Below are 24,755 nucleotides of genomic sequence, written 5' to 3' on the forward strand. Positions count from 1 at the left end.
AACCCTAGCCCTGCTTCCTAAGCAAAACCCCACATCTGCTTCTCCTAACACTTGTTAGGGAAAGTCTTGCGATAGACTGGAAGTCTTTGCCAGTCTTGCGATAATCACCGGGGTATTTCACTCCTGTCCAATGCCTGGAAGATCCTGGCTCCTATCCTGCTCAATCGTCACGTTCACCATCTTGAGGAGGGTCTTCTCCCAGAAAGTCAATGCGACTTCCGTGCAGAACATAAAACTGTCGATGCGATATTTGCCGCATGTCAACTCCTAGAAAAATGCCCAGAGCAACATAGTGACCTCTTCATGACCTTCGTTGATCTGACCAAGGCCTTCAATATAGTCAGTAGAGATGGCTTATGGAAGATAATGGAGAAGTTTGACTGCCCCAGCAAGTTCACTATGATTGTCCGGCAGTTCCATGATGCCAAAGGTACTGGATGACCAAGACGAGTCTGAAGCCATTTGCGTGACGAACTGCGTAAAGCTGGGCTGCGTTCTCGCCCCAACACACTTCAGACCGGTATTCTCAGCTATGCTTACTGATATCTTCCATGACTGGCAGGATGGAATACCCATCAGCTACAGGACTGGCTCTTCATCTTCGGGCACCTGTAGGGTGTTACAAAGGTCAAAGAAACTGTCACAATAGACTTCCTGTTTGCTGATAACTGCCCTCAATGCCAGGACAGCATGTGATGCAGCATGAAATAGACTGCTTCTCACAAGCATGCGACAACTTTGGTTTCATCATCAGCACCAAAAAGACCGAAGTCCTGTACCACAGCACCCACTATACCCTACCAGAAACTACACATTATGGTCACGTTAAGAACCTACAGGCAGGCAACAACTTCACCTATCTTGGCACCATACTCTCAAAGAGTGGTGAACATAGACAAGTCCAGAACAGGATCACCAAGGCCAGTGCTGCCTTTGGAAGATTCTACGAGTGTGTCTGGGAGCAGAAGTGCCTCAGCCTTACCACCAAACTAAAGGTCTACCATGCAGTGGTATTCTCCACCTTCCTCTATGCCAGCACGACCTGGACTGTCTTCAGCACACACGTCAAACAGCTTAATCACTTCCACTAAAGCTGTTTCCACAGACTCCTCCGGATCAGCTGGCAGGACAAACTCCCAGACATGGAGGTCCTGGAAAGGGCCATAATTTCCAGTGTCTACGCCCTCCTATAGAATCTCAGGCCGGATGGGTATGCCATTTTGTCAGAATGCCTGGCATTCGATTGCCAAAACATCTGCTATATGGAGAATTAAGTCGGGGAATGTGTTCAGTTGGGGGGAGGGGTGCAGAAAATTTGAATCAAGGACTGATTCAAGGTGACCCTTAAAGACCTGGACATCAACTACAGCACTTGGGATTCACTTGCTCAGGACCACACAATTTGGCTAAGCAAAGTCATCACAGGGACCCATGCGGCAGAGAATAGATGGACTGCAAAGTCCCAGAGGAAATACGCTGTGTGCAAAGCTAGACCAACCTGCCCCAGCAAAGTTAAAGGGGTCTGACAGTCGAGTAGATAGTGCTTCGGATTTGTAATCCTGAGGTTCCGGCTTTAATTCCCGGTGGAGGCGGAAACAAATGGGCCGAGTTTCTTTCACCCTGATGCCCCTGTTACCTATCAGTAAACAGGTACCTGGGAGTTAGACAGCTGCTATGGGTTGCTTCCTGGGGGTAACAAAAAGGAGGCCTGATCGAGGACTGGGCCACGGGGATGCTAGGCCTCAAAATCATCTCAAGATGACCAAGATCTCAAGATAACACCCGCTACTACAGCAGCGCGCACACGTCCCAAGTGTAGGCTAGACTTCTGGACCCAGACTGGTCTCATTATCCATCTTCTGACACAGCCACCGATTTTCGCCCCGATACCGAAATCATGGTCATTTTCGACTTCAAAGAACGAACATCATTACAGTTTATTTACAGAATGGCTCAAATTATAGGCATTGAGAAATTCAAGGTTAGTACTATGTAACTGCAGACGTTTATCAGACAACATGATGACAACATAAAAATCAAGTGGCAGCAAAATATACCATATTTTGTTGCCACTTTATTATGTACTAATACCAATCTGTTCTACAATAGAAAAAATTCTTTTGTTTTTTCATATTTATTATTTATATGCACACAAGTCATCATTTATATGCACGGGTGTGTGTTCCTGTGTAATTCTGCAGAAATATCTATTGCATCACTCACTACAGACCACCACATACCATCAATCAGGATGCTCCCAATAGGTGGCACTATTCTTTAGCAGAAAATGCACATGAAATTTATTGAGATAAATATACTGTATATAAAAATAGAGCACTGTAAATATACAACACACAAAAGCATGAACATGCGTTACCATCTCAAGGAGAGGGTGTTATAATCTGTTTTGTCCTTTCAATCTCACCCATGGTAGTATATATACCATACAAATGGAAACTAAGCCTACTGTACCCACATGAATAATGGCATACACACCCTTCAACACTTACGTTAGGCAAATGTCGTACATACGTTTCCCAACTTTCGACTGAATGTCATGGATTGCATCACGCAGAGACTTTGTAATAGCTTGGCCTCTCAATGATTCTATATTAAAGTTGTTTGTCTTTGTTGGGAAAATTATAAATGCTATCACAGTCTTGTCTGTTCCACTTGCCTGTGTAAATAAATAAGATTAACATATGTAATTACACTTTTTAGATACATAGAACAAAACTTGTTGGAGCAAATTATTATTTAGTCTAAACAATTTGTGGTCCAGTAAAAATAAGTTATTCCTCGCACAACTGTTTTTTGCACAGGTACTGTGGTCACTAACTATGGATGCTCTCAAACCTCAGATCTATCAAATATTTAAAACAAACAAATTAAATCTCTTAGCAATCTCCTTAAATACAGTAAATGATAAGTTAATTTGATGTGATTACTTGACAAATATGGCAACAATTTGTATTGCACTGAGAAGGCTAGCAAACACATTATTGTCTACACATCACCTAGCTTTCCCCCCATTATTTTTAGGAATTAAGTCTGCTGAAGACTACATGACACTGCCACCTTAACAACGGAACATTCTAAAAGTGCTGTATGACCTCAGTTTTCACACTAGGCCCACGGCATAAACCCAACCCATTAACCATCCACGAGGGATCACGGCACAATAGATATACTCTACAACTATAGACAATTTTATTAAAATAAAATTTGTCATTTTAATAATATAATAAATATATAGACTATAATACATATATAGAACGTTTTAAATATAATAAATGAATTTAATAAATATATAGTCATCTTGATCAAATGGATTTGTCAACCTTTCAAAATAACTACATTTATTTCATATTAACTGAACACACATTACAATAAGTTGATACTTTTGTTAAAGCATTTGTCCTCTCTCACCTTCATATAATGGTTTAACCTGGCCAGTGCTTCAATATAAAGGTCAGCACCCTTGTTGCCAAACTCGTAGCGCCCAGCGATGAAGAAATATATAGTCTTGTCTAGATCAAAGTCCATAAACCTATAGACAGAAAATATTCATTAATCTTCATTCTTGGTTACCATTTGCAGCACAGAAGCTAGTACACTTATTCTGGAAACTTATATAATGACATTCTGTAGCCAACTGTCGGAGATACATTAAAATTTCATCAAGGATAGACAGTGGTGTCTTACAGAGATATCAAAAGAAGAAACAAAACTAACACATAGAGCAATAGTGAAAATGAAGCTGAAAACTAAAGCAATGGTAGATAATGAGTTTTACAAATACAGCAGTGCCTCAGTTAACGAATATAATCCGTTTTGGCACTGAGCTCATGTGAAACGCTCGTCTTGCAAAACTAATTTCTGTCAGACATCAGAGACGTTGGAGGTGTCCGAGAATTTGCGAGAACCAGCGGGAACGCTAGGAAGCACCACATGGTTCTCGTTAACCGAGCAGAAACTTGTCAATTGAGAAATTTACTGCGAGTGGCTCACTCATTACCTGAAATGCTTGTAGATGGAGCTGCTCATCACCCGAGGTTCCTCTGTATTGATCACGAAGGGGTTAATGGCCTTTAACACCTTCGTGCACCTGGCACAAGCACCCCAACCAACCCCAAGGTGGGCTTTGTGTTTTCCTGGGAGCAGTCACCCACACTAAACATGTGTACTCTTTCCAGTGTTCTGACCTCAATTGTTGTGCTACGTCATTCATTTTGGTATCAAATTGTTTGCAATCTAAAGGCATGCATTTTAAAATTAGTCCCATAATGATTGGATAAAAATATATAATTTAAAATATTTTAAAATTTGAAGCAACATGCATCACCAGTGGACATCCATCAATTTATTTATTGACGCGGACTGCGTCACCGCCAGATGAAAGTGTTAAAATGAATAGTGAAAGCTTAAATCACAAGGTCTAATACTAATCTACCTTGTTACTTACCCATAAAAATGTCCTCTAATAAAGTCATTAATCTTCTCTTTGGATAATGCATGAAGGTTCTGGAATTCGTGGAGAGCAGCAAATTTTTTGACATTCAATCCATTAGGCGTAATTATATCTGGTTTGCGCTTCAGCAAGTGTTCAGCTTCTACTCCGGTGATCTCTGACACCGTGGTAAAGGTGTGCGCGAGATGGGCCGAGCATCTCTCCATGCAATATCGATGATAGATTCCTCGCATTCCAGCCTCCTGATCTATGTCAAACTGCAATATTGTAACAAGGTTAGTTTTAATTAAAGAAATGCCCAACACTTACAATTGTTGTGGCGGACGAACAGGCCAAACACGCCACATCAAAAACAAGTTGACATTGAATGTGTTTTAACCATGACACAAATAAGAAGCAAATTAAGAAATATTCAAGCACAAGCAGAAGTGGCAAAGAGGTATACTGTACGAGAGAAGTAAAACTATGGAACTACATGTATGCGAGTCAAAATACCCATTTCACTTATGCGAAAGGAGAAATGCTTGGAGTGACTCTGTACACATGCAACTCAGGCTTGAGTATAAATATTATTATACCTCATCCCTTTGTGTTTATTTATACTTAAATAAACTTATTTCAATTTCAACATAATGTATACACAGAATAAAGTATAATAGAAAACTTGAAAATTTAGCATTTGGGGCGTTTTAAATAGTTTATACTGGACAGTGCAACCTCAAAATATATTCATCTCTATACAGCACAATGTAGCCAAAACATTAAAATCTAGCAAGATTTTGCAAAATGGAAAGCTGTTGAAAGTTGGGAGCAGCGACTCGCTGCATTTTGCTGCCTCTGGGTAAAAATTTGCTTGGCACATTTATATATTCTAATAAACATTACCACCTTCAAAATCATGTCATATATGTTTATATCTAAATACAGCATGCAGAAACTTTTATTGTATCATTTGCTGTAAGAAAATTATGGAAAATTTTGGTGGCAAGCAGACTAAAAAGTGTACTGTACTATAATTATTTAGGAATCCAGATTACTTGCAAATCCAGAACTAGTCTACATGTTCCACATGAACTATGACATGTTCCAGATTCTGGAGGTTCTACTGTAATATTGATAATTTATTGGGCTACATAATAGAAGAAATGACAACAATGGGGAACAAATAGATCATCATAGCAGATCTGTACAACACTCCTCCAAACAGCAGAAGGCCAAAAAACTTAAAACAAATACGATGAAATTTGCCTGAAGGTCAAGGATAAGGTAACAACAGTGGCAAGGGCTTATTCTCATAATCTAAGTCCTCAGGACTTAGCAGGATTATTAAAAGAATTTAAGGGTGAGCTTAGCAAGACCTTGTCTTGCATCTTTGAATAGTTACCCGAGCCAAGCAGAGCACACAAACTATGGACAGTTGGAAATTTGATGATTAAATTTGATGGATCACATATCAATACATACATATATACATATGCATACATACACATATATACACGAAAAACATAATTTAAACAGGATTTGGCAGAGTTAGAAGAGAATCAATGATTAAATTTTATAACCCATTGTATCCCTACACAGTGGAGACAAAAGAACTTCATATGCAGACCTAGGGCTTTGTTCGGGGCATGATGGCATTGAAGATTCTTCTCTATATATTTCATAAGTTACACCTATAATTTATCCCTTGGTAAGGCCAGTAATCTCTGTCTAATTTAATACAAGAGTTCAAATAGCCTCCAGAAATTATGCCTGTCAGTAGTACAGTGGCAATCATGGCTATCATTGAGGAAGAGTAAGCTGATCTAGTTGAGCGGCCTTAATGACCATATGGAGGCAAGATGAGCTTCCATCACAATGCAACATAATCAAGCAACCATTCTGAACCATTTCTTTAAATTCCTCCGACATGTTTTCCAAGCTCAAAGTCAGTGTGCGTTTAGACAGTCTACAAAACAATACATTTCCTTTGCCTACTGAAGTTGTTGAACCGATTCATCTCTGAATTAGTTCAACAGTTAGAACTAGATGCTAGTTCATTCCATGGATGTGTGGTACTTTTCTTTTGAGACTTTACAGAATGCGTTGGTGTGGTTTAGTGAAGAGCTTCCGACTCGTCCTTCTGCCCCCCAATTCTCACATTAACTTGTTTGCACTAGAACCATTAAAATTAAAATTTCATCATTCCTATGAGATATAATATTCAATATTTTGTTACACAAATAGGGGCAAGAATATTCACCTTATCCAAATTATTATAGAAATCAACAGCTCCAGCACAGAGGAACCTGCCGAGCAAAGTAGCATGTGTAGTGAACACGGTGGCCACGTCAACATTCCTCATTCTCAACATTACCAAGCCCACACCAGCCAGCCATTCGTGGAAATGGACACATATCTTCGGCTTGATATCACTGTGGTTGATCACCTCTGCACGGAACTTTGCAAATAAACAATATTATGCCAGGTACCCAGTGTACAGTAAAAAGGAACACACACATTTACTTGTTTATGCTTCATAACATGCTAATACAGTAATAGTAACAGTATTTTGTAGCTGTCACTATACTGGCAAACTACCAAGTATGTTTTTTACTAAAAACTATTAAAATGTACCAAGTCTATTTTATTATGCATATAATCAATATTTTAATTTGGCGATTTAATCTTATTTACCAGTAATCTCGTTTTCGTATACTGTACTTATTTATATTGTACTGTACTAGATTCTTGACAAAGTTTTAAAAAACTTACCTCTTCAATAAATTTGGCAACCATGAAGCCAAAAAGTACTGCATCATTGCATTCTACATCTTGGTGTGGAATGCCAATTTTGGTATTTTCATAAAAATCCTGCTTATAGTCATTCAGTTTGGCAGATGCTGATCCTATATCAAAAAGAATAATCTGCGGGCTTCCATCCACAAGCCATCGGCCAGGGTGCACCTACAATTAGAACGAAACAAAACGTGTAAATGACTGAATATTGTGCAAGCAATGCCAAACTGCATATTAACATCCGGTATATCCGAGGCATGAATCTGTGATGACCCCCATTGCCCACAACTAGGTGTAATATGCCTTATGTAAGAGTGGGCTGGGAATCCATCACAAGCTTCCCACAAAGGGGGAAAAATCAGCATTGCATCTGTATTTCACTACAGACCCTAAAGAAACAAAGGCAGACTGGTATGGTTAAGTGGAATGCGAGGAGAACAAACAAAAAAACAAAAAGAGGCTGAATTTAATTAAAGTTTTGGAGTGAGTGTTTCATGTGCTAAGTCAATGACAAAATGAAGCTAACAGGAAGTGAAAATGAGGAGTGGAATTATAAATCATGTACAGTACATACAACCAAGTTTCAAAATCTATTCTGTATGGTATACCCAAGAGGAATGGATAATAAACAAGAATTGAATACAACTGATAACATTGCCCACAAAATATTTACAACTCGTGTGGCCAGAATTTATTTGCAAAGAACATTAATATTAGTTACAATGAGGTCTCCTTGTACAGCTAAATATAACTCTCTCTAAGTAGGTTGTGTCAACACATTAAGCAGCACATTGGGATGGTCGGGCCATGGGGAAAATGCAAAAAGAGGAGTAAAAAATTAACCTACCCAGAAGCATCATACTGTATATTATTGCATGTATCATTTTGCAAGAGACAAAATATTCCACATCTACACACTTACCCACCTGGATATTGTACATAGCCTACAAAGAGTATTATACATCAGCAATTTACATTACCGCTACTCACCCTCCAACCAAGTGTTCGTAAATGGTTAATAGTAATTGTGAGTGGAGAGTCCGCAGCAAACTCTCCCAACTCAACTTCTGTTCTCACACTTGTTTCTTTATATGGCCCCAACAGAATATACTGTTCTCCAAGCTCTTCTACCGATGCAGAACATTTGCTCCTTATTACTTGATATATTCCACCAACTGAAAAATAAAAAAATTCAAACTGTAAATTCATTTACAGGATTAGCATTTCTTTAATGGGAATGGGTTGACCTTTATGTACTTAGTACAGTACTATAATAATAAAGGTCGACAAATAAAAAATACAAAGTTTTGAACATGTATTTAATTTCTCTAAAATTAAATACTATACTGTATACAATATCTAAAATAAAAATCTGCAAGTTATAATTATTGCACATGTTTAAACCCAAAATTCAAGGCATATGGTACAGTAGGAACTTGCTCGAACAGATAGCAGGGTACCGGAACAGTCAGCAGGGAACTTGAACCCTTGATGGCAGAAAAGAATTGGCTGCCAGACAAATTCTTTGTTAATCTGAATACGATGTCTGCTTCAACAACCTGTCTCGGTAGACCTTTCCAACTTGGCAACAAAACATTTATTTTAATATTGTTTTAAAGGTTTATCCGTTCTGCATCCAGTAAAATAAAATTAATTTGTATTCAAGGTTTCTTTACTTAAATCAAGTTTTATTCATTTATTCATTATTTCTTTATTTGTTCATTTAAATAAAAAAAAAAAAAAAATTTAAATTAATTAAAAATTAATAAAAAATTTTATTTAAAATTAAATAATATTTAAATAAAATTTATTTATTATTTATTCTGAAAATTTAGTAACTAAAATTTGTTTGGGAATGTAGATTTATGGGACAAATTACAGTACCTTGGTAACATAATAGACATGTGAATGCTAGATTGTTGCAAGTGTTGATTATAGATATACAGTACCTGTATATAAAAATTTGTTTGGGAGGATTTATATCCAAGCAAAATTTTATGACCAATAAGCCTTCTTCAGGAGCTTTAATTCTTACATTGTATTCATAAAGACAAGATATATTTCATTAAAGAGTTCTACATTTTAGGTCCCTTTATTTGCTTGGCATGTTTGTACAGATTTAGACTAGGAATGTTAGGAGTAATTTCTTTAGTGACGTTCATGAGTTCTAATTACATCCATCAAGGAGAGTTTTAAGACAGGGTTGATATTGGACCAAATAAACAAGTTATCTTGAGTTATCAAGTACTGTATTATACACCAAAAAATGATCCACACTCATTTTGCTACATGAATGTACATAAAGAAAAAATAAACATTGCCATATATTATTAGTTATTTCCTCTAGTCACGCACTCTTGCTCGTTTCAGATTAAACCATGTACAATGCCATTGTGGGGTCTATCAGCAATACAGTCAACAACTGCATATTACAAGTAGTATCCAATATGGCCAAGGTGAGCAAAGGTGCAGGCAGATCTAATGCCACTCTTTCCTACTGAGGTCATTAATGGAATGCATTTTTATTGTACTGTATTTTAAAGATCCTCTATTTCTTAATCAACAACCCTAGAGAACAATACTGCTATCACAGCGTCCTACCTGTCTACTTAAATATGTAGTACATTATGCCTTGGATGCATCCAAACAAGCACAGTGCTCCCACACCCCCCCCTCACCCCCCATGGGCTTGTATCCAAGCACCAGTGTCAGCGAGGGCCGGGCGGTGGGAGGGCAGCGAGGGCCGGGCGGTGGGAGGGCAGCGAGGGCCGGGCGGTGGGAGGGCAGCGAGGGCCGGGCGGTGGGAGGGCAGCGAGGGCCGGGCGGTGGGAGGGCAGCGAGGGCCGGGCGGTGGGAGGGCAGCGAGGGCCGGGCGGTGGGAGGGCAGCGAGGGCCGGGCGGTGGGAGGGCAGCGAGGGCCGGGCGGTGGGAGGGCAGCGAGGGCCGGGCGGTGGGAGGGCAGCGAGGGCCGGGCGGTGGGAGGGCAGCGAGGGCCGGGCGGTGGGAGGGCAGCGAGGGCCGGGCGGTGGGAGGGCAGCGAGGGCCGGGCGGTGGGAGGGCAGCGAGGGCCGGGCGGTGGGAGGGCAGCGAGGGCCGGGCGGTGGGAGGGCAGCGAGGGCCGGGCGGTGGGAGGGCAGCGAGGGCCGGGCGGTGGGAGGGCAGCGAGGGCCGGGCGGTGGGAGGGCAGCGAGGGCCGGGCGGTGGGAGGGCAGCGAGGGCCGGGCGGAGGGAGGGCAGCGAGGGCCGGGCGGAGGGAGGGCAGCGAGGGCCGGGCGGTGGGAGGGCAGCGAGGGCCGGGCGGTGGGAGGGCAGCGAGGGCCGGGCGGTGGGAGGGCAGCGAGGGCCGGGCGGTGGGAGGGCAGCGAGGGCCGGGCGGTGGGAGGGCAGCGAGGGCCGGGCGGTGGGAAGGCAGCGAGGGCCGGGCGGTGGGAAGGCAGCGAGGGCCGGGCGGTGGGAAGGCAGCGAGGGCCGGGCGGTGGGAAGGCAGCGAGGGCCGGGCGGTGGGAAGGCAGCGAGGGCCGGGCGGTGGGAAGGCAGCGAGGGCCGGGCGGTGGGAAGGCAGCGAGGGCCGGGCGGTGGGAAGGCAGCGAGGGCCGGGCGGTGGGAAGGCAGCGAGGGCCGGGCGGTGGGAAGGCAGCGAGGGCCGGGCGGTGGGAAGGCAGCGAGGGCCGGGCGGTGGGAAGGCAGCGAGGGCCGGGCGGTGGGAAGGCAGCGAGGGCCGGGCGGTGGGAAGGCAGCGAGGGCCGGGCGGTGGGAAGGCAGCGAGGGCCGGGCGGTGGGAAGGCAGCGAGGGCCGGGCGGTGGGAAGGCAGCGAGGGCCGGGCGGTGGGAAGGCAGCGAGGGCCGGGCGGTGGGAAGGCAGCGAGGGCCGGGCGGTGGGAAGGCAGCGAGGGCCGGGCGGTGGGAAGGCAGCGAGGGCCGGGCGGTGGGAAGGCAGCGAGGGCCGGGCGGTGGGAAGGCAGCGAGGGCCGGGCGGTGGGAAGGCAGCGAGGGCCGGGCGGTGGGAAGGCAGCGAGGGCCGGGCGGTGGGAAGGCAGCGAGGGCCGGGCGGTGGGAAGGCAGCGAGGGCCGGGCGGTGGGAAGGCAGCGAGGGCCGGGCGGTGGGAAGGCAGCGAGGGCCGGGCGGTGGGAAGGCAGCGAGGGCCGGGCGGTGGGAAGGCAGCGAGGGCCGGGCGGTGGGAAGGCAGCGAGGGCCGGGCGGTGGGAAGGCAGCGAGGGCCGGGCGGTGGGAAGGCAGCGAGGGCCGGGCGGTGGGAAGGCAGCGAGGGCCGGGCGGTGGGAAGGCAGCGAGGGCCGGGCGGTGGGAAGGCAGCGAGGGCCGGGCGGTGGGAAGGCAGCGAGGGCCGGGCGGTGGGAAGGCAGCGAGGGCCGGGCGGTGGGAAGGCAGCGAGGGCCGGGCGGTGGGAAGGCAGCGAGGGCCGGGCGGTGGGAAGGCAGCGAGGGCCGGGCGGTGGGAAGGCAGCGAGGGCCGGGCGGTGGGAAGGCAGCGAGGGCCGGGCGGTGGGAAGGCAGCGAGGGCCGGGCGGTGGGAAGGCAGCGAGGGCCGGGCGGTGGGAAGGCAGCGAGGGCCGGGCGGTGGGAAGGCAGCGAGGGCCGGGCGGTGGGAAGGCAGCGAGGGCCGGGCGGTGGGAAGGCAGCGAGGGCCGGGCGGTGGGAAGGCAGCGAGGGCCGGGCGGTGGGAAGGCAGCGAGGGCCGGGCGGTGGGAAGGCAGCGAGGGCCGGGCGGTGGGAAGGCAGCGAGGGCCGGGCGGTGGGAAGGCAGCGAGGGCCGGGCGGTGGGAAGGCAGCGAGGGCCGGGCGGTGGGAAGGCAGCGAGGGCCGGGCGGTGGGAAGGCAGCGAGGGCCGGGCGGTGGGAAGGCAGCGAGGGCCGGGCGGTGGGAAGGCAGCGAGGGCCGGGCGGTGGGAAGGCAGCGAGGGCCGGGCGGTGGGAAGGCAGCGAGGGCCGGGCGGTGGGAAGGCAGCGAGGGCCCGGCGGTGGGAAGGCAGCGAGGTCCCGGCGGTGGGAAGGCAGCGAGGGCCCGGCGGTGGGAAGGCAGCGAGGGCCCGGCGGTGGGAAGGCAGCGAGGGCCCGGCGGTGGGAAGGCAGCGAGGGCCCGGCGGTGGGAAGGCAGCGAGGGCCGGGCGGTGGGAAGAGTCTGTGTAGCGGGGTCGCGTCGTGACCTTGAGATCAGCTGGAGGTTGGGAAGGTCACGCGACCACACTTACGCACACGACTGCCAGAATCGCTACATAGCACAACTCCATAACACGATTTTGTTAAGAGCGCTTTTACGAAGATCGTAATACATATATATATAATCTGTGATATAGTTTGGATGCTTAAATAGTTTGAAGTTGCTTTAAATGCGTTGTAAGTCAGTGTTTATACCAACAGGATCACGACGATCAATAAATCAATTTTTGAATGAGATTACCGAGCCGTCACTACCAGTAATTAACTTAATTTCTCTTTATCTCACTCATGCTCGCTTTCTTTCGAGAATAAAACTTAAAAAATTGTTATAATAATTATGTACGATTTGATTGAAATTGAAATAAGTTTATCGAGGTAAAACACACACAAAGGGATGAGGTAGCTCAAGCTATTCTCACCCCGTTCAGTACATCGTGTTAATACATATATAGACACACATCACAAGCAATAAACGTATTACCGAACATTCTGAGAGATAAACATATACATTTCCTGGACGATTTGATTGTAGCCCAACAGCAGTTCACGCCAGACACCAAACCCGGTATAATGAAAACAGATGGATGGCCTAATTGTACCACGCGTCTCAGGCGATTTGGGCCGGGTTCCAGCATTCACCTAGTTGTGCTTGCGGGGGTTGAGCTCCGCTCTTTCGGCCCGCCTCTCAACTGTCAATCAACTGTTTCTACATCTATTTTTTCTCCACACCACACACACACACACACCAGGAAGCAGCCTGTGACGCCTGACTAACTCCCAGGTACCTATTTACTGCTAGGTAACAGGGGCATAGGATGAAAGAAACTCAGTCCATCGTTTCTCACCGGCGCCCGGGATTGAACCCGGGATTACAGGATCACGTGCCCAGCGTGCTGTCCGCTCGGACAATCCTCCCCCTCCCGGTCCTGACCAGGAAGGGTTGCAGCCCGTTCTCACATACAAGATGAGAACAAGCTCGTTTATCCAGCCGCCAAACCTCTTGTTTATGAATGAAAATCTGTTTACATGCGACTCGACTGATGACGTTTGAACACTTCCGGAACAGGTGCTTCACCGAAAGTTAAGGAAGACATGAATACCACATACAAAATGCTCAGGGGAATTGATAGGGAATGCACTAGGAAGTGATGTGGTTGAAAGACTCCATATACTGTATAGTTTCAAATGTAGATACAATGAAGCCTAATATACTCTGGAACCTATCCACCAGTTGATTAGACAGTTTAGATGCGGGGCCAAAGAGCCAAAGCTCAACCCCCACAGCATAATTAGGCAAGTACAAGTATGTAATTAGCCGAGCTGATGTCTGAGGAAAGTTCTCCAAGTGACATTGACTGGCCAAGATCACGTGGCGTACACATGGAGAGTGAACACGTTAGCGTGCGATCAGTAAGTAGCCGCGTGATATGTTCCGCGTCTCTCTTACAAGTACCACGGAGGACCAACTGCTCAAATCTTTAGGTCAGTCACTACTCCAATTACACTACCGTTGTAACTTCATTCCAAAATTGAGGTAACTATTCAAAACCAAATAGCTATAGCTATTCAAAACTAAGTAACTATACAAAACTAACTATTCACCACTTTTAAACTGAAAAGCCTATAGAACATCGAGGTTCAGTTCTTTAAAGTATTGTTACAACCTTTCTGTCACTGCTCGCAGGATGATCACGAGGTCCACAATAATCTAAACCAACTACCATATCTATGTACAAAACGGGTTCTAGATTAAAACTTAACTAGTAGTAGCAGTAGTAGTACTAATAACCAGATCAAGTTAAGTAACTGTCTAAAGGAGCCAGAGTGGAGACTACAGTAGCAGCAACAGCGCCAGTCACCATAAGAGATCGATGCTCCCACACACGGTGACGGGTTGCAAGGACAACTTGGCTCAAGTAGGATGATCCACTGGGGTCAACCTCCCAGCAACCGGCCGCTCTCCTTCCTAGAAGACGTTACCCAGGCGACCCCCCCCCCTCCCACATGCTATATTGAGGCTCAGACAAGATAACATCTCGTCTGAAGCGTATCTGATTTAGACCGGTCCTAGAGTAGGACACAGACGTGATAGTGTGTGTAGTCATAGGCACAAAACGGGAACAGCTTTTAGACAGGCAGTGAATAAGAGTTAATTAATATTGATATTACAAACGTATGTATTCTGAACCGTTACGTAAAAAGTGGTAAATATAGCTTAATGTTAAAAAATAATATATGGTATGTTTCACAACGAGAGAAATTTCCAAATTCCTAATTGTATATATTACAATTCAAATACGTGTTATAAATACTACTGTATAAATAAAATGACACCCTTTCCCCCTCGATACATGTGCTGTACTTTTGAAATAAAATCTACACAGAGAATATGTGGGTGTTTGATTAAGATACATATTTCAACCCCATTAATAACAGTCCCCCTAGCATCCACAAGAGCCCCCCCCCTATCATCTTGAATCCAAAACCATTGCCGTCCCCCCATCCCACATCTGATCCTGGGTCCATACCCCCTCCCCATCTAATCATGGGTCCATACCCCCTCCCCATCTAATCATGGGTCCATTCCCCCTCCCCATCTAATCATGGGTCCATACCCCCTCCCCATCTAATCATGGGTCCATACCCCCTCCCCATCTAATCATGGGTCCATACCCCCTCCCCATCTAATCATGGGTCCATACCCCCTCCCCATCTAATCATGGGTCCATACCCCCTCCCCATCTAATCATGGGTCCATACCCCCTCCCCATCTAATCATGGGTCCATACCCCCTCCCCATCTAATCATGGGTCCATACCCCCTCCCCATCTAATCATGGGTCCATACCCCCTCCCCATCTAATCATGGGTCCATACCCCCTCCCCATCTAATCATGGGTCCATACTCCCTCCCCATCTAATCATGGGTCCATACCCCCTCCCCATCTAATCATGGGTCCATACCCCCTCCCCATCTAATCATGGGTCCATACCCCCTCCCCATCTAATCATGGGTCCATACCCCCTCCCCATCTAATCATGGGTCCATATCCCCCATCTAATCATGGGTCCATATCCCCCATCTAATCATGGGTCCATATCCCCCATCTAATCATGGGTCCATACCATCTAATCATGGGTCCATATCCCCCATCTAATCATGGGTCCATATCCCCCCATCTAATCATGGGTCCATACCCCCCATCTAATCATGGGTCCATACCCCCCCATCTAATCATGGGTCCATACCCCCCATCTAATCATGGGTCCATAGCCCCCATCTAATCATGGGTCCATACCCCCCATCTAATCATGGGTCCATGCCCCCCATCTAATCATGGGTCCATACCCCCCCATCTAATCATGGGTCCATACCCCCCATCTAATCATGGGTCCATACCCCCCCCATCTAATCATGGGTCCATACCCCCCATCTAATCATGGGTCCATACCCCCCCCCCATCTAATCATAGGTCCATACCCCCCATCTAATCATGGGTCCATACCCCCCATCTAATCATGGGTCCATACCCCCCCATCTAATCATGGGTCCATACCCCCCCATCTAATCATGGGTCCATACCCCCTCCCCATCTAATCATGGGTCCATACCCCCTCCCCATCTAATCATGGGTCCATACCCCCCATCTAATCATGGGTCCATACCCCCTCCCCATCTAATCATGGGTCCATACCCCCCCCCCATCTAATCATGGGTCCATACCCCCCCCCCCCATCTGCGATGAGCCAAGAGCTGCCACTTGGCAACAACATGGGGTCCCATGACTGCCAGACACCACCCATGGCCAAGTTACGTCACCCTGCACGTGTTCAACCCCAACACGCTCACTCAACCTGAATTTGTGTTTTTTTTTGTTTTATAAGTTTGCCCCGAGGGGCGAGTTTATTGGTCAGCGCCACTCATCCTGTGAGTGGACACACCGCCATAGTGGCAGTATTGGTCAGGGCCACTCATCCTGTGAGTGGACACACCGCCATAGTGGCAGTATTGGGCAGCGCCACTCATCCTGTGAGTGGACACGCCGCCATAGTGGCAGTATTGGTCAGCGCCACTCATCCTGTGAGTGGACACACCGCCATAGTGGCAGTATTGGTCAGCGCCACTCATCCTGTGAGTGGACACACCGCCATAGTGGCAGTATTGGTCAGCGCCACTCATCCTGTGAGTGGACACACCGCCATAGTGACAGTATTGGTCAGCGCCACTCATCCTGTGAGTGGACACACCGCCATAGTGGCAGTATTGGTCAGGGCCACTCATCCTGTGAGTGGACACACCGCCATAGTGGCAGTATTGGTCAGCGCCACTCATCCTGTGAGTGGACACGCCGCCATAGTGGCAGTATTGGTCAGCGCCACTCATCCTGTGAGTGGACACACCGCCATAGTGGCAGTATTGGTCAGCGCCACTCATCCTGTGAGTGGACACACCGCCATAGTGGCAGTATTGGTCAGGGCCACTCATCCTGTGAGTGGACACACCGCCATAGTGGCAGTATTGGGCAGCGCCACTCATCCTGTGAGTGGACACACCGCCATAGTGGCAGTATTGGTCAGCGCCACTCATCCTGTGAGTGGACACACCGCCATAGTGGCAGTATTGGTCAGCGCCACTCATCCTGTGAGTGGACACACCGCCATAGTGACAGTATTGGTCAGCGCCACTCATCCTGTGAGTGGACATGCCGCCATAGTGGCAGTATTGGTCAGCGCCACTCATCCTGTGAGTGGACACACCGCCATAGTGGCAGTATTGGTCAGCGCCACTCATCCTGTGAGTGGACACACCGCCATAGTGACAGTATTGGTCAGTGCCACTCATCCTGTGAGTGGACACGCCGCCATAGTGACAGTATTGGTCAGCGCCACTCATCCTGTGAGTGGACACACCGCCATAGTGGCAGTATTGGTCAGCGCCACTCATCCTGTGAGTGGACACGCCGCCATAGTGGCAGTATTGGTCAGCGCCACTCATCCTGTGAGTGGACACACCGTCATAGTGACAGTATTGGGCAGCGTCACTCATCCTGTGAGTGGACATACCGCCATAGTGACAGTATTGGTCAGCGCCACTCATCCTGTGAGTGGACACGCCGCCATAGTGACAGTATTGGTCAGCGCCACTCATCCTGTGAGTGGACACACCGCCATAGTGACAGTATTGGTCAGCGCCACTCATCCTGTGAGTGGACACACCGCCATAGTGACAGTATTGGGCAGCGTCACTCATCCTGTGAGTGGACACACCGCCATAGTGACAGTATTGGGCAGCGCCACTCATCCTGTGAGTGGACACACCGCCATAGTGACAGTATTGGGCAGCGCCACTCATCCTGTGAGTGGACATACCGCCATAGTAACAGTATTGGGCAGCGCCACTCATCCTGTGAGTGGACACACCGCCATAGTGGCAGTATTGGTCAGGGCCACTCATCCTGTGAGTGGACACACCGCCATAGTAACAGTATTGGTCAGCGTCACTCATCCTGTGAGTGGACACACCGCCATAGTGGCAGTATTGGTCAGGGCCACTCATCCTGTGAGTGGACACACCGCCATAGTAACAGTATTGGTCAGCGTCACTCATCCTGTGAGTGGACACACCGCCATAGTGACAGTATTGGTCAGGGCCACTCATCTTGTGAGTGGACACACCGTCATAGTGACAGTATTGGTCAGGGCCACTCATCCTGTGAGTGGACACACCGCCATAGTGACAGTACTGGGCAGCGCCACTCATCCTGTGAGTGGACACACCGCCATAGCAGCATGTACAACACTCCCCAAAAGGAAGAAAACCCGCTGGGTTGTTCATCCTGTCACTTGTACCCAGACACAGCTGGGACTGGCTTAACTGTCTCAAGTGAACAGCTCCTCAAACGAGAAGATTCGTCAACCCTTAAAATCTTACGTTATCTTGCGGGTGCAAAAATGGAGGAATCTTTTAAGAACAGCTTCTATATTTGACCAGTAGTGAAGTAGTGTCCCCCCCCCCCAGGTAGAGGATAGTTAAGAGGCCGGGGGGGGGGGGGGGGGGAGGGGTGAGCCCCGGACCTAAACCGTGGGGCTTGCAGTGGCCTCACTATAGGCCTACAGGAAACGCTAGAGGTCCTTATCGGCCTTATCAGCCAGACACTTCCTCTGAGATAAGAGTGCCAGGGTCAAGATGGTGACCTTGACCAGTTACATGCCAACTGGCCCAACGAGGTGACAATGACCGTGGGTGGTGTTGACGGTGGTGTAGACAGGACTACACCACCCCAGGGACGACACCCACCAGTCCTGTCAAGTGTACACAGGACCACGCCACCCTGGGGCCTCTTATTCACCCGCCAATCACATCCCAGAGTTGTGTGACGTCACACAGGACCAGACTTGTGATTGGTAGAGCACGGGTGTGTGTCCTGCCCCCCCCCTGCGGAGGACCCCCAGACCCTGCCCCCCAGGACCACACCCCCGTCACCCCCCCCCCCCAGCCCACACTGGTGCCGAGATAAGGCGGGATAACGGGGATAACGTCAATTACCATATAATTATTGACAGTGATCCCGGTGGTGATGCACAAGTGCCTCATCTCCCCGTGGCACCACCACCACCACGGTGGCACCACCACCGTGGCACCACCACCACCACGGTGGCACCACCACCGTGGCACCACCACCACCACGGTGGCACCACCACCACCACCGTGGGCTGGGCACCACTAGGGCAGCAGCAGCAGCATGACCTGGGCACCACCACCACCACCATGGCACCACCACCACCACGGTGGCACCACCACCACCACCGTGGCACCACCACCACCACGGTGGCACCACCACCGTGGCACCACCACCGTGGCACCACCACCACCACCGTGGGCTGGGCACCACTAGGGCAGCAGCAGCAGCATGACCTGGGCACCACCACCACCAGCCCCGTTACTGGGGTAAGAGTGGCCGGCATCACCACTCTCTCTCTCCCTCCCTGCACGTTCACCACCACCTTACCTTTATTGGCCGCCTCGTGACTCACTTCAAACACCCATCTGTTCTCCTGCGACGCGCACTCGCCCCTGTCCAAGTTATCCAGGCCATGGAGGCTGTCAACGCGATAGAATCGCTTGGAAACTCTGGACATGATGGCTGGAGCTGGAGCTAAGAGCACCTCCGTCCCTGGCCGTGGTCGCCGGCACACTGAGGGACCTCTGGCGGGGGTGTCCGTAACTGAGGTAACACGCCGCCATCTTCCCCTCCTCCCTCCCTCCATCCCACCACCACTCACTAAATTAGATCACACATACGTACCCTTATTTATTTATAATGAACATTTGAAATATTTAACTAATATCATCTACGGCTTATATGCACCGCCTCTCTCCCCCATATATCTTCCTTCCCCCTCCCCCATCTTCTCTCCCTGAGACTTCTCCAGTATGACGTCTCCTCCTCCTCCTGTGCCTCTTCTTCCTCAGAGTGAGGTTAGGTCCGGCCTCCTCACCCTGTCTCACACTAGTCTGGTCGTATACCGTTAGTCATTCTCCGCCTTCTTTGTCTTTGATAAAATAACGATTGTAGACTGGTGCTTCATATTCCAGAATTGGTCTAACATGTAATATTAGTTTTTATTATTGATGGGGACATGTAGCCTGTGTATATAAGAACAAGAATGATGGTAACTGCAGAAGGCCTATTGGCTCATACCAGGCAGCCGCTATTTATATCCACCCATTCTCATTCATATATATGTCTAACCTACGCTTGAAACAGTCAAAAGATGCTTCTTCTATTATGTTACACGGTAATTGGTTCCACAACTAATTTTCTAAACAGCATGAACTCCTGTATGCTAATCCCCACAATCACCAAGCCCACCCAAATCATTGAAACCTCCACTGCTTCCTTGGATCACTTATCAAATCAAATCAAATCAAATCAAATCAAATCAAATGTTTATTCAGGTAAAAGTACATAGTTTAGTTTAGTTCATTTATTATGCACCCCATACCCATCTTGTGGGGGGTAGGGGAAAGGGTTACAGAGGCACATAATGGGCTCACGGACTGAACCCCACAATTTATTTAGCTAAGCAAATTACAATCTTGATGAGCTAGTTACAAAATTCAATATAAGTCGTCACATCAACAATGGGTTCGAGATCGACCTCAAGTACAGGTTCTAAATTAAGCAACTGACATATGTGGAGAGCTAGTGTCAAAATTGATATGTTTGTCCTGCACACCGCCCCCCATCCAGTGGGCAGCGGTGGATAGGTTACAATTACTTAGTTACTACCTACTACCTTTCAGAGTAGTTAATAAATGGAATGCACTAGGAAGTGATGTGGTGGAGGCTGACTCCATACACAGTTTCAAATATAGATATGATAGAGCCCAGTAGGCTCAGGAATCTGTACACCAGTTGATTGACAGTTAAGAGGCGGGACCAAAGAGCCAGAGCTCAACCCCCGCAAGCACAATTAGGTGAGTACAATTAGGTGAGTACAGTTAGCAAACTGGAGATATTTGGCTAAAATTTCTGGTAGCAGATCAAAAGTACATACATAGAGGATTAGTTACAAACATAATGTTGGATTTATATATAGAGGCAGTACATACAATACCTAAAGTGACTAGTACGCATAGTGTTTCGGGCAAGGTGCCGCGGGGGAAAAACACTTAGACTAAAACTTAATAGTAATTGAGCTTAAAGTATAAATTGAAAAAAGGCATTACCATGTTATGGAGTAACCTAGCAGCTCCCCCTTGCATCTGGTATAATCACTGACACAACAACTGACCACTATCCTACCTTCCTCGTAGTAAACACGGACTTACATACCACCACACACCAAGACACTTACCTTCAGACTACACAGTGAAGCAGCAATAGACAACCTCACACATGCACTTCACAATATAAACACCACCAGACATTAAGACACTTACCTTCAGACTACACAGTGAAGCAGCAATAGACAACCTCACACATGCACTTCACAATATAAACACCACCACACACCAAGACACTTACCTTCAGACTACACAGTGAAGCAGCAATAGACAACCTCACACATGCACTTCACAATATAAACACCACCAGACATTAAGACACTTACCTTCAGACTACACAGTGAAGCAGCAATAGACAACCTCACAAATGCACTTCACAATATAAACACCACCAGACATTAAGACACTTACCTTCAGACTACACAGTGAAGCAGCAATAGACAACCTCACACATGCACTTCACAATATAAACACCACCAGACATTAAGACACTTACCTTCAGACTACACAGTGAAGCAGCAATAGACAACCTCACACATGCACTTCACAATATAAACACCACCACACACCAAGACACTTACCTTCAGACTACACAGTGAAGCAGCAATAGACAACCTCACAAATGCACTTCACAATATAAACTGGAAATCTGAATTCAATAATACACAAGATATAAATTAATTAGTCAACATCTTCCTTTCCAAAACTCTAAGCCTCTACAACACTCACTGTCCTCTCCTCACCAAGCAAGTAACTGGCAAAAGATTAAACAATCTCTGGCTCACAAGAGGCATACTCGAAACAATCAACAAGAAACATGAATATGGAAAAACTTAGGATTGGTCTACTTACAAAAGAAGTAGTTAAGAGATACTCATCAATGTATCACAGTATAATACGAGCGAAACTTTCATATTATGAGAGTAATAGGAAAGAATAGATTCAAAGAAGCAAAAGGCAACATGAAAAGCACATGGAGAGCCATCCCTAACAACCTAGTATTTTAAACAACTCTCACATAACCAGATAAAACTCTCCCAGGATGGTTATACACCTCTAACAGATTTAGAAACGGCCACTAAATTTAATAGCTTCTTCTTCTCATACAATACAATACAATACAATTTTATTTAGGTAAGGTACATACATACAATAAATATTTACAAGGATTGTTTGACTTATAGGTAGAGCTAGTACATACAATGCCTAAAGCCACTATTACGCAAAGCGTTTCGGGCATTGGTGCTAACCTTGCCAGAAAAATCTCACAGACTCAGACACATGTTACCACACATCTTTCAGGCAGCTATCCTCTCTTCTCCTCTCACCGGTCAGCCCTACAGATGTTGTGTCCATCATACACTCACTAACACCCAAAGCTGGGAACATTAGTAAAATACCATCCATGGTATGGATGGTATTTTACCATACCATATCATGGTATGGTAAACCATACCTCTGGACGCTCTGCTGTTCAACAAATCTCTAGTGTCATACCTTCCCTGATATCCTTAAAAAATAAGAGCAACGCCAGTTCATAAACGAGGCAATCCGGCTGACATAAACAATTACAGACCAATATAAAACCTACCCATATTATCAAAAATATTCGAAAAAAATATTTACAAACAGCTCTACTCCTTTCTTGTAAACTTCAAAATACTAAGTCCCTGTTAGTTTGGCTTTCGCTCCCAAAAGAGTACCAGTGATGCAGTTGTTAGTCTGCTTGACTTAATCTACTCAGCCCTTGACAAAAATGAGTTTCCGATTGGGCTCTTCATTGACCTGAGAAAGGCCTTTGATACTGTTAACCATAACTACCTCTTACTTAAACTCCACCACTATGGAATCCGAGGCCTTGCCCCTAACTATATCAGATCCCATGTTAGTGACAGACACCAATGTGTAGCCATCAATGATATAACCTCTCCCACTCTACCATTAACCGTAGGGGTACCACAGGGCAGCATCTTGGGACCTCTCCTGTTTCTTATATACATCAATGATCTGCCTAATATGTCTAACATGCTTAAACCTATATTGCTTGCTGATGATACTACCCTCATCTACTCAGACCCCCAACCCACACACACAAATAATACTGTTAACGATGAATGAAAAAAAATTCCACTCGTAGATGTCAACCAACAAACTCACACTAAACATAGAAAATACCTATATTGTATTTGGAAGCATATCAACAAATGCAATTCAGCTTCAGATAGACAATATTAACATCAGCAATAAAAATGATGGAAAGTTCATTAGCCTATACTTAGACAAGAGACTCAACTTCAGCACCCACATACAACACTGATGTATTTGATATCATCAGATATTATTGGATTACATCAGATATTATCTGATATCATGGTTGTTAATTTGAGTGTATATTCTACTGCATTATTCCTTGAAATGATCCTCAAATTGTGCTACAATGAACCAATTGATAACCCTCAAATTTCACCCTAATGTACCTCGTAATCCTTGTCATTATAGAGTACTGTTATTATTGTGTATTAATCTAATCTTTGTTTATTGTGTCAACATTTATTACAATGTACTTGTAAAAAAAATTTGTCAATTTTACTGGAAATTATCTACTTAAAATGATCTGTTAGATTAAGAACTTGCCCGAAACGCTGTGTGCCAGTGGCTTTACAAGAGTGTAGAATCATCATCATTACTATGTACTCTCTTAACCCCCAATGTACCTTCTTTTATATCAATAAATAAATAAATAAATAATTAGTGAACTGTTTTTAAATTGTATGAATATTTTGTTTCCTTTTTTCTATTGGGTGATCGGGTAGCCTGGGTACCTACCTACCTACCTTGAGGTGCTTCCGGGGCTTAGTGTCCCCGCGGCCCGGTCGTCGACCAGGCCTCCTGGTTGCTGGGTAGCTGTGCTTAATGGTTTGTTGTGGCTGGTAATGTACTCACCTTGTTGTACTCAGTTGTGCTTGCGGGGGTTGAGCTCGGGCTCTAAGATCCCGCCTCTCAACCGTCAGTCAACTGGTGTACAGATTCCTGAGCCTACTAGGCTCCTTCATATCTACATTTGAAACTGTGTATGGAGTCAGCCTCCACCATATCACTGCCTAATGCATTTCACCTGTTAACTACTCTGACACTGAAAACATTCTTTCTATTGTATCTGTGGCTCGTTTGGGTACTAAGTTTCCACCTGTGTCCCCATGTTCGTGTCCCACCCGTGCTGAAGAGTTTGTCTTTGTACACCCTGTCAATTCCCCTGAGAATTTTGTAGGTGGTTATCATGTCTCCCCTTATTCTTCTGTTTTCCAGAGATGTGAGATTCAGCTCCCTTAGCTTTTCCTCGCAGGTCATACCTCTCAGATCCGGGACTAGTCTGGTGGCATACCTCTGAATCTTCTCTAACTTGGTCTTGTGTTTAACTAGGTATGGTCTCCAGGCTGGAGCTGCATACTCCAGGATTGGTCTTACATAAGTGGTATACAAGGTCCTGAACGATTCCTTTCACAAGTTTCTAAAGGCAGTTCTTATGTTGGCCAGTCTAGCAT

At 46.6% G+C, this 24,755-nt stretch overlaps 1 protein-coding gene across 1 annotated transcript in view; it reads right to left on the bottom strand.

The window, feature by feature from the left end:
* Glys (glycogen [starch] synthase) overlaps positions 1 to 19,630 on the bottom strand; it is a 32,582-nt gene extending 12,952 nt beyond the window's left edge. The window contains exons 1-7 of the mRNA XM_045751822.2: positions 19,433 to 19,630; positions 8,240 to 8,424; positions 7,226 to 7,417; positions 6,714 to 6,911; positions 4,466 to 4,728; positions 3,430 to 3,550; positions 2,511 to 2,677 (exon numbers count right to left, since the gene is read on the bottom strand). Of these exons, the coding sequence (XP_045607778.1) occupies positions 2,511 to 2,677; positions 3,430 to 3,550; positions 4,466 to 4,728; positions 6,714 to 6,911; positions 7,226 to 7,417; positions 8,240 to 8,424; positions 19,433 to 19,562 (1,256 nt within the window). The 5' untranslated portion in view covers positions 19,563 to 19,630. The remainder of the gene's footprint in view (positions 1 to 2,510; positions 2,678 to 3,429; positions 3,551 to 4,465; positions 4,729 to 6,713; positions 6,912 to 7,225; positions 7,418 to 8,239; positions 8,425 to 19,432) is intronic.
* Positions 19,631 to 24,755: the final 5,125 nt, after the last annotated feature.

The sequence above is a fragment of the Procambarus clarkii genome, chromosome 82, assembly GCF_040958095.1.
Source record: "Procambarus clarkii isolate CNS0578487 chromosome 82, FALCON_Pclarkii_2.0, whole genome shotgun sequence".
NCBI lineage: Eukaryota > Metazoa > Arthropoda > Malacostraca > Decapoda > Cambaridae > Procambarus > Procambarus clarkii.